The 11505-nt window shown below is 42.7% G+C and overlaps 1 protein-coding gene across 1 annotated transcript in view; it reads left to right on the forward strand.

Annotated features, from left to right (window-relative positions):
• The window catches only part of RBM18 (RNA binding motif protein 18), a 21197-nt gene extending 18458 nt beyond the window's left edge, over positions 1-2739 (forward strand). Inside the window, exon 6 of the mRNA XM_012664432.1 lies at positions 721-2739. Within this exon, the coding sequence (XP_012519886.1) occupies positions 721-880 (160 nt within the window). The 3' untranslated portion in view covers positions 881-2739. The remainder of the gene's footprint in view (positions 1-720) is intronic.
• The last annotated feature ends 8766 nt before the right edge of the window (positions 2740-11505 follow it).

Below are 11505 nucleotides of genomic sequence, written 5' to 3' on the forward strand. Positions count from 1 at the left end.
TCTGGGGATAGCAAAGACCTCGATCAAAAGCAGATCCCTCACAACTTCTCCAGTGTCTACTCACCCTCTCTGGACTGTTCAGATCCCAGCCTGATGGAGAGGAAAGAGCAAGGGCTTTAGGGATAAACTGGGTTGAATTCTAGCTCTGCAATTCATTAGCTGGGTCAACCTTGGGCACATCTCTACCTCTGCATTTGTTTATCTGTAAAATGTGGATGGTAACCCTTATAGAATTATTGCAAGGATTAGAAACAATGTAAGTAAAATGCTGGGCGCTGTGCCTAGCTCATTGTAAATACTCTGTGAATGGTAGACTTTATTATTACCACATTTACCTCAGTTTCATCTGCAAAATAAGGAATACAACATACCTTATAATGTTGTTTTTCAGTCCTGCAAGAATTATTTTTAGTGCCTGCTCTCTGCCTAGCACTGAGGTGCTAAATGGTGTATAGTCTGAAGAGTAAATGTAAAGATACATGAAGTACTCCTAACAAATGTCTGGGCTTATATTAAAAACTTAATAGATGGTTCAGACTTAATCTCTTTCTTAAAATGAGAGCATTAGTTATTTTTGTCTTTTAAATACAATGTTTAAATGTTCATAATATGGTATCTTGTTTCTTTGATGTGCGTGTAAGAGGCACAAGGAGATGAAATATACAACTATTTTCTGACTGTACCTAAGTCTACTCTGATCCTCCGCTGTCCTTTTTTCAGTGTCACTGCAAAGATAAAAGCCATTGAAGCAAAGCTGAAAATGATGGCAGAAAATCCTGATGCAGAGTATCCAGCAGCGCCTGTTTATTCCTACTTTAAGCCACCAGATAAAAAAAGGACTACTCCTTATTCTAGAACAGCTTGGAAATCTCGAAGATGATGGTTGTGAATTAGTATAGTGGCCAAAGCAAATTGGTCTCCACATCTGAAATCCTCTACCTTTGTACTTTGTAGATGTGAATGGTACTACCTAACAGAGCACAGTCACATGTTAAGAGTTTGGTAACGTGTTTTGGATGTTCTTATGGATGTCTCTTCCTGAACTATGTGTGGAATTGAGCATCATCCAGAATAAATAGGATTGTGTCCCAAATTGTGATTTGAACCCTGGGATGCTCTAATTGGCTGGTTTGTTTGGATTTGTAACTCCAGAAACATTCTATAGTGTGCCAGAGATAAAGGCAAATATACAGAATGTTATTATTTAAATCAGGAAACTAAATGTATTAACATCCATTTTTTTAAAAAATTGAGCATTTTTCTGTGCTCACATGTCTTTACAACATGACAAGTAAGAGACAAGGAGGGGGATGAGAGACATTTCAAATCATGTTCAGAACTGTTGTTCCAGAATTTACTATGAAAATCTCTCCAATTGGACTAGAAAAGAAAGTTCTTGGCCAAAGGGAGCTGGTTCTTTGAACAAATGTTGTAGTGATCTGTTTAAGAATTATGCTTATTATTTCAAAATCCCAATTAGGAAAACATGGTATATATCTTACAGTTGTTTGCATTGACAAAACTGTAGAATCAAATTTAGCATTTTTATACCACAATGGAAGTTCTGTTTGGAAATCCAACTTTTATTCTGTAGTGATCATATTTTTAAAATCTAAATAATCCTGCCTTCTATACCACCAAATGTTGTTATTAATGTGGAACTTTTAAAATTGCACTTTTTGCATGAGATTGTTTTTATAGCATGAGAATGTTCTGTTTGGAATTGTATCATGGTCAATCTAAATAGAAAAGGCAAAATGTCTTTAAAAACCCAAACATGGCTATATTATCACTATCCAACATATTATTTTCTAATAATCATGTAGAGGTCTGAGTAGAAGAGGTTGCATGATCTTGTGCAGGATGAGGAGGCGACATGCAGTAGGCACAGAGAGTCAATGGCGCAAACACTGCTCTGGCACCAAGATTGTAACAACCTCATGATGTAGGTAGTTTTAAAAGACTGCATGACTTGAAAATGATTCTTCTAGAACATACTTCTCCCTAGTTATTTTTGCCACTTTGAGCATTCTAAATATAACAATATAGAGAAATAACTAAACCAACAGATTTGGGAGTGTGTCTCTTCAGCACAGTTTTGGTCATTTTGGTGCCAAGTTTGACAGACTGTTTCACTGGGCAGCACCGCTGCTCCTTTACCAGGTCAATCACTTTGTTACTCCAGGTGCCATTCCTGGTGATTACAGACTATTTACCACTATTGTTCCTAGCAAGAGGAACCTTTCATTATAGGAACTTAAGTCTTCCCGTGAGTATAAATTTAATTTAAGACAGCTGAATCAAAACTTTAGCATAGTGAGGTTTCAAAACGCACAGAACTGTTCAGAGAAATTCTTATCACTTTTCCCAAGGTTAATCTTTTTAGATAGCTCTAAATGTCAAATACTTTGTGCATTTATTAGCTATGTCTATCTATGATGCAAGTAACTCTCATTTGGGGGATAGTTCAGAGAGGTGGGAGCACTGTCTCCCATTTTTCTGGTGACTTCTCGGAGTTTAGAAATCACCATTTTATCCTTAAGTCCTCAAAGGGGTTCTCGTGGAGTAGAACTTACTTAAAGCAAAATAGTATTCTATTTTTAATAGGAAACTTTGAAAATACTTAGAATTATATATAGTTGTTTCCTTTAGAAACCAGAGCTATTTATTTGTATTTAAAGCAATGTTTATTATTTGTACCAAGTCTTATCCCTCCGTGTGAATAAATGTAAGACAGTGTCTGTGTGTTTTATCTTCTCTCGTCCATTTACTGAAACGGACTACAGCTCTCTGGTAGGCTTACTGCCACTGAGGACTCTGGCCAGTGTGTCCAGGTGGGGTGCTGCTTCTAAGTGCCTTCTGTGCAGAGGGCTCCGGCTAGAGTCCGCCTCAGAGGCAGTTCTCTTCACCCTGTTTGCCCACCTACCTCTGTTGTTAGAGATGAGAGACCAGCTGTTCTCATTGCAGATGTCACTATTTGAAAAAAAGTTGTTAATAGAAGTCTCCACAAGTATCATACCATGTTTAGTCTCTCTTTCAAAAGTAGGGGTTTCAAAAGAATAAGTGTATGTATCGTAAGTATGCTGAAAGTCTGACGAAAGGTTTGTGAAATACAAGTGTTAACTTGATCAACTCTTTGTTATGAGTACTTTAAGTAAAATTTGCTGGCTAATTATTTTGGTTCCTAAATTACATCACTTATAATTTTGATTTATAGAAGGATGAAGAATTCAAGGAAATATTCAGGAGAGAGATATGAACTATCTCCTTAATCTCAGTTCCTATTTTATCAAATACAAAATGTAACCCTAACCAGTTGATTTTCTATAATTGGAATCAGTATTGGGGAAGAGAATCTCATGAGGAAAGATTTTTCAAAGCATCTCAAAAATCAATAGCACAAGTTTCATGAAACCAGGTATTCTACAGCCTTGTCCCTTGATTATTAAGGTATGCACAGTTAATTTCTAAATGAGCAAATATATCTGTGATTTTTCTACTGCTATATAAAAGAAAAGGATTGTCTCACAAATGTTAAACATACCCTGTGTGTAATCATTTATGTTCCTAAAATATGATTTGATCCCGGCATATTTATCCTTGATTTCTTTTTTCTCTCCTCCTATCTAGTCCTTTGATAAATCCTGTCAACTCTACCTTCCAAATAGATCTTGAATCCAGCCATTTCTCACCACCTCCAACACTACCACCATTTTTATTCAAACCACCATCATCTCTTGCCTGGACTGTTGCAATACCTTCCTAATTGTCTCCCTGCCTCCTTATGGTCCGTTTTCCACACAGTAGCCAAAGCAATCTTTTTAAAATTCTTTTAAAATGTCATTCTCTTCCCAGTGGCTTTCCATCACACCTAGAATAAAATCAAAGACTAAACCCCTAAATGGCCTGTCCCTGACTACCTGTCTGACCCTGTAGCCTACTGTTCTACCCTTGCTCGCTGTGCTCCAGCTGCACTGGCCTCCTTGCTAGTCCCTAAACACAAGGCCTTTGCACAGCTCCTGCCTTTGCCTGGAGTGCTCTTTCCCCACATAGACACACAGCCCGCTCCATTTGTTTCAAGTCTCTGCTCAACATGTCTTTTGATCAAGAGCCAGTCCCTGTCCTCCCTCTTAAAATTACAGCCTTGTCACTCTCCAATCCTGCCCTCTTCATTTTTTAAATAGCACTTAGCACTACCCAACATTATATATAAATGTATTTTGTCTCTTTTCATCAGCATGTAAGTTTCATGTAAGCAGGGACTCTATCACTGCTATATCCTCAACATTTAAAACAATGCCTGTCGGGTGTGGTGGCTCACTCACACCTGCCTGTAATCCTAGCACACTGGGAGGCCAAGGCAGGACGATCACTTGAACTCAGGAGTTCCAGACCAGCCTGACCAAGAGCGAGACCCCCATCTCTACTAAAAATAGTAAAAATTAGCCGGGCATGGTGGCACACACCTTAGTCCCAGCTACTTGGGAGGCTGAGGCAGGAGGATCAGGATCGTGCAAGCCCAGGAGTTTGAGGTTGCTGTGAGCTAGGCTGATGCCACAGCACTCTAGCCCAGGCAGCAGAGTGAGATTCTGTCTCAAAAAAAAAAAAAGAAATGCCTGGTTTGTAATACATGCCCAATAAGTATTTGTTGGATGAAATATCAGAATCCTGGTATTTGAGAGCTGAAGGGCCTTGAGAGACCACTTCATATAGCCCTGTCATTGTCCAGATGGGAAAAATGGAAACCCAAAGAAACAAAGTGACTTGGCCAGGATCACATAGGTGGAACCCAGGCCCAGAACACCTAGTCCGGTGCAGGTCGCTTCAGCAAACTGGCGTGTGTCACCTCTTCTACAGCCCACAAGCAAAGAATATTTTCATTTTCAAGTGATTGAGGAAAAAAGTCAAAAGAATACCCTTTTGTGACACATGAAAATGATAGGAAATTCAAATTTCAGTGTCTATAAAGTAACTTTTATTAGAACACAGCCATGCCTGTGCATTTACGTATTGTCTATGGCTGTTTTTCCCCCGTCATAGCAGAGTTGAGTAGTTACAATGAAGACTGTGTGGCCCACAAGCCTGAAATATATAGTGTCTGTTCCTTTACAGGAAAAGTTTGCCAATCCCTGCTCTAAACTGTATTCCATTACTGGAAATGCCTTTTCTAAACCTTTGTAGTGTCAAAATTCCGGTATTACTGCAGGGAATAAACGCAACAGAAAGGTGGCAGAATAACGTGCGCCGAATTTTGTTGGTTGCTTGTTCGTGTCTCTGACCACTTACACATCTTTTGGTACAGGGAACTGGCTATCCCAGTCCTAGTAACATCACCGCACTGCCTAAAACTATAAACAGGGGCTAAATACCCTCACTGTCCACGTGAGGAAACTAAGGCACTGAGAGGTTTGGCATCAGGTGTGCCAGAGTTAGACATCTAGCCCCAGCTATGTGAGCAGATCAGTCAGGACTCTTTCAGTTCAAGTGACAGAAACCCCACTCCAACTACCTTACGGTAGAAAATTTATTGGCTCATGTAACTGCAAAGTCCAGGTGTTCAAATGATATGGTCAGGAATCTGTCTATCTCTTGATTGTGTTTTCCTTTGGGTTGGTTTCATTCTCAGGCAGGCTCTCCTTAGTGGTCTCTGGAGAGGGGCTTGAATCCCAGGTTAAAAAAAACAGATCTGTCAGAATTTATCCCAGGACACGAGTCTGTATCTTCTTTCCTCCACAGTCAGTCTTACTTGGCTAGGATTACTGATTATACAGAATGGCATTTTACTTTTGATGTGCCCTGTGACCTTTCTAAACTAGAAATATAATTTAAAATTCAGCCCGGAAAAATAAAACAGAAATTAAGATTTCCTCTTCAGAAAACAGGCCTCTCCCATTTGAGAAGCTTTCTGGTGGGTGACCTCATCAGAAGCAAAGTTAGTCATTCCTCAAACGTAGACTGGGCATCTGCCACGCGCCAGGTGTGGGCAGCGCAGAGATGATGAGGCGTGGGTCCTGTGCTCTGCAACACGCAGTGACGGAGGGAGACTCGGGAGCTGCGGGACACAGAGGATGGGCACCCGACCAAGCCGGGAATAGGTGAGGGCAGAGATGATTTCCCAGAGGAAGCAACACCTGAGCTGAGCACTGAAGGCTGTTTAAACATAAGCCAGGCAAAGGGTTTAAGAGGAGCCTTGGAGGAAGAAGAACAAAGCCCCAGAGTGAGAGAAATGGAGATTTAATTATAGGAGGAGCTGAGACACTTCCAGATACCCATACCCATAGGATAAGCCAGGTTTATGAAACACATATTAATACATATCCCTAACCAGATTAAACTGCTTGTACCCCAAACACGATGGAATCTCCCAGGTCCCCCTGTCCTTGTACAAGATGTTCCTTCCACTCGGCAAGTCCCTTCTGCCCACCCCCACCCCCACCATTTGTCTAACAGATATCTTCCCACCCACCCTCATTCCCCCTAAGCAGTCAATTGCCTTTCTGCTTCTTAAAGACCTGCTTCCGTTTTAGCTCCTATCACTGCCTATAATGTGCTTTATAATTTAAAAAATGATTCTCACTGAAAATAAGATGAGCCTCCCAGAAAGCAAATAAGCCAACTCTCTGAGTTCTCACGTGTGGAGCAAATCCTGGCTGCTGTAAAGTCTCACCCACTCCCATGGCTTCAGCTGCCATCCCTATGCTGATGTCTCTGAAATTCCTTTTCCTAGTTCCAGCCTCTCTCCTCAGCGCCAGACCCACGTATCCAGCTAGATTTCATGTGTACAGCGTGGTCAGGGCAGACTTCTCTGAAGAGGGAGCATCCAGCCCCTTCAGGATCCCCACTTAGCTAGTGCCTTCTGTGTAATCCTTGCAGCCTCTTCTTAGTGACGACGATGGCTCTGGGTAACTGCACACTTAACTTGAAGATACATCTTGGTGTCTTGGAACCATCACAGCACTTGTAAATGGATTCTCTGTTCATGCCCATTTTATAGTTGCGGAAACAAAGGCTCATAGAATTTGTCACTTGCCTTAGGACCCACAACCAGTGTTTGACAGAGTCAGGTTATCAACTCAGGTTACCTGACTCTAAACCTGGGATCCTTAACCGCCACGCCATGCTACACCCGCAGAGGCGGGCTACTGCTTCCTGTGGGATAGACCCAAGCTTCCAAGATGAGTCCAAACTCCTCAACTTAACATCAGCCCTCCACGATCTGGCTCCAACGTACCTACTTCCCCAGCCTCATCTCCCAACGTTGCCCCAACAAACACTAACTCAGCACCTGCTCTTCATCCTGATCCAACTCCCCTCAGCCCTTGCCTGCTTACTCATCCTTTAGGACATCCCTGAAAGTTCACCACCGCTAAAATATCTTTCCTGATACCCAACCTGTAAGCCAGATTAGGTGCCCCTCCTCCTTGCTTCTATAGCACCCTTGGTAGCACTGCCCTGCGTTGCTGGCTCTCTTTTCTCTCAGTAGACTGCGGGCTGCCCATGCAGGGACCAGGATGGCTTCCTTTCTTTCCTGGGCCTCGCGTGGAACCCAGCTTGGAGCAAGTGCCTCATAAACATCTGCTGACCTGAATTTGCTCATGGATGTCAGAACTGGAAAGGGACTTTCAGTGACTCTAATTGTTCACATTTGCAATATACTTTGAGGTCCAAACAGCCCTTTCACGCTGATTGTCTTACTTATTCCTCTGAGATTGGTAGTATCCCCATAGTTAAAGAAACTGAAGTTCAGAAAAGTTAAGTGACTTTTCCAAGTTCACCCAGCCAGGAAGTGGCAGAGCTGGGACTTGACCTCAGTCTATCTGACTCCAAGGCTCTCTCCATCACTTGCCAGATCATCTGATTCGAACACACACATTTTACCAACAAGGACGCTGAGGCCAGGAGAGGTAAATTGCTGGCCTAAGGTCATGCAGTCTGTACTCCATTCCATGCCCTTCCCTCAAACAGGAAATGCCCAGGAAGGTGACAAGGTGAGGACAGGGTTCTGGGCTGAGGAGGGAGGTGCTGCCTGTGTCTCTTCCCATTGCCCCCTCCCCATTTGTCACAACCTGAATGTTTAAATTTTGTATTTAGTATTTACTCTGAAATGGCTTTCATCTGATTTCCCCCTTGCTCACCAATTTAGCTGTCAGAGTGAATAAATGTGAAGCTGGGTTCGCAGCCTCCCCCAGCTCACATTACCTTCCTAGAATTACTCCCCAGCGGGGCGGAACCGCTGCTGGGGGCCTCCCACAGAATTATCCAGTTACTAATGAAGCCTCTTTTCAAACCCAAACCTTGGATCTAGGGGGAGGATGGCAAATGCCCCTCAGAGGACCAGATGACCACATCCTGTTTAGTGAGCAAGAAAGAATTAAAGCTAGAACTACATGCCGTTCTACACGTACGGTGCTTACGACATTGTACGTGCAGGGTCCTTGATACGGCTTCGGGGATATATAAATGAATAAAGCTATTTAACACTTTAAGAAATGTTAGTTTTTAATGTATAGTTAGTTGTCACCCCAATTCTGGAAGGTAAGTATTGTTATCCCCATTTTGCAAGTAAGGAACTGAGGCTCAGAGAAGCAAAGTGACTTGCCCATAGTCTATCATAGGAAGACATAAAGTATCTTGATGGAACGTACTAAATTTGCTAACCCTAATTTTGCCAAGGTCACTCCTATCTGGACTCTTCTTCCGGCTGGACTCAGGAGTTGCTGGAAGAGAGATTTCTTTTCCAAAGCAATTGCATTTCTGTCCTCTTTGAAGTCAGGCAAGCCACGGGCTGGAATAATGGTTCTTGCGGCTTCCTTAGGTAAGTTATTCAGGAGAATACTTGGTTACTTGGTTAATTTATGCCCCGCCTTACTCCATAAAGAATTTGATGTTGCACCTAGTGAAATCACAACCGAAAAATTCATCTTGTCCATGTCATAATGATGGCTGATGTTTATTGGTTACTTGCTGTGTGCAGCCCTTTTACTTGGATCGTTTGTATAATTTTCATAACCATAGAAGGTGGACTGTGTTATCATCCCCACTTTACAGATGAGGAAACTGAGGCTAAATAAGTAACTAAAGAACCTATCCAGGGTTGCCCGAGTAATAAGGGGCAGTGTCAAGATTGGCACCAAGGCAGTAGGTGAATCTTTATGCTTCCCTACTGACTTTACTGCCTCTTATTCTAGTTTTTTTTTTTTTTTGAGACAGAGTCTCGCTCTGTTGCCCTGGCTAGAGTGAATGCCGTGGCGTTAGCCTAGCTCACAGCAACCTCAAACTCCTGGGCTCAAGCGATCCTCCTGTCTCAGCCTCCCGAGTAGCTGGGACTACAGGCATGTGCCACCATGCCCGGCTAACTTTTTCTATATATTTTTAGTTGTCCAGATAATTTCTTTCTATTTTTTTTTTTTTTTAGTAGAGACGGGGTCTCACTCTTGCTCAGGCTGGTGACTCTTATTCTAGTTTTGATTATCTGAGCACTTAATCAGAATTCAGGAGCTGAACTGTGTAGTAGCTAAGACTGTGGGTTCTGGAGTCTGAGTGCCAGAGCTTGAAAAGGGTCTCCTGTAAGCTTATTTCTGCAACTATAAAAGAAGGATAATAATACAACCTCTTTGTAGGGTTGCTATGAGGATCAAAGAGGATAATGCATGTAAAACACAATGCTTGGCACATAAATGCTCAATAAATAGTAGTTACATTATTATTATTATCACTCAGGGAGCGAACGCTTCACATTCCTCCTCATCAGATGACAACAGTTTGTTTATCTAGCCTCCGAACCTTTGTAGCCATCTCTCTACCTGGAATACTTTCTTCTCTCCCCTGAACCTATCTAAATTTCACCTGCCCTTTTGTTTCAGCTCAAGCCCCCTCCACCTCTCTTGCCTAATAAGTTTTGCAAAAGCCTGTACAATCTTCATGGTCTTCTTTCTTGGAGTCCTTTTGCACTCACACATCCAACGTATGTTCACCCTTGTGTAACGTTTACTGAGCTCCTGATTCTCCCAGCCACCCAGAGCTAGGAGGAAAGGGAGATAAAGTCCCATCCATATTCCCATTTTGCTGATGAGAAAGTAGGCTGAGCCCATATAATGATGAGGCTGGGAGTCATATCCAGGTCTTTTCACAGATAATGTGGAAAGTGTGTGCATGTGTGTGTGTGTGTGTGTGTGTATGCAGAGTGGACATGGTCATGTGCTTAGCCTAGACGTCAAGAGTATGAGCTCTGATGGCAGATGAATCTGGTTTTGAGTTCTTGGCTCTGACAGTTAGCCATGGGGCACCATTTTGGACATGATCTCTCTAAACCTCAGTTGCTTCATCAGTAAAATGGGCACCATGAGAGAGGCTACCTCACAGGATTACTGTGAAAAGAAAATGAGATTATGATTATAAAATGCTTAGCATTGTGCCTGGAACAGATGAAATGAACGCAGATGTGGCAGCTGGGATTTTAATGTGCAAATGAGATATTTGAGGTGGGGTTGTTCTTCTGTGGCAATGTCTGAGGGTGCATGTGTGTTACACTTTCACACTGCAATCTGTTTTCTTAGTATAAAAGATTAGGGTTCAGAGAGAAACTCCTTTCAGTCTGAATTTCTGTGTCTCAGAGCAATAAATGACTGTGATGCAGGGGGTGGGAGACAGCCCCAGCTGTCTCTGTACCTTTGTGCTTGTAAATGAACAGATATTTGTATCTTTTATGGATATAGGTGTGGGTCTTTAGCATTATGGTGGTGTGCAGACATCCTTGCCTATCTGTGTCTGTCAGAATCTGCCTGTGTGGACGCAGACCGAGGCTCTAACTATTGGGAATCCTATGTCTGCGGAAGTGTGTATGCTGTTTCTGCCTCTAAATGGTTATTTCACCATCTGTCAGGATGTGGGTGCACATTTGGGGGTGTCTGAGCAGAGGACGTAAGGTCATACAGGAGTTTGCAGATCTGTGAGAGTCTGTGCTCTCTTGAGTATGGATGTGTATACAGTGTAAGAACAATTGTGTGGGGGTGTTTACATCTGGGAATGAGGGCGATAATGGAGGTGACAGTATGTGTGATGGGGTGGGAGTGGGCTGCCATGGTATCTAGAGGGCTGCATCTAAGTCTGAGTGTGCATATTTGTTTCTAGAAGAGGATGTATATTTACATATGTCTCTTTAGGCTCAGTTTGTGTGTGGAGAAGGGCACTGAGGCTGCAAGTGTCCACCTGTGTGTGCTGTAGAGTGTCAGTGTCTGTAAGGCTCTTTGAGTTTGAGGGTTCTGTGTCTGTGTGCTTGGGGGAGGCATCTCCTGCCTTCCCCACCACTCTCATTATCAGTAGAACTCCTAGTGAGACTGGCGTTAGACTTCGTGGTTAAGTAAATCCTGAAGGGAAGGAGGATGTCCCAGGCAACCCCTCCCAAGAGAATTCAGGGGAACTTCCCCGCTCCTATTAACACCCTCCTCCCACCCAACCCAATTCCATTCAGTCCTTAGAAGCTGGTGCACTCTCCGGTTGTCATGG

Source organism: Propithecus coquereli, unplaced genomic scaffold, assembly GCF_000956105.1.
Source record: "Propithecus coquereli isolate 6110/MARCELLA unplaced genomic scaffold, Pcoq_1.0 Scaffold89, whole genome shotgun sequence".
Lineage (NCBI taxonomy): Eukaryota > Metazoa > Chordata > Mammalia > Primates > Indriidae > Propithecus > Propithecus coquereli.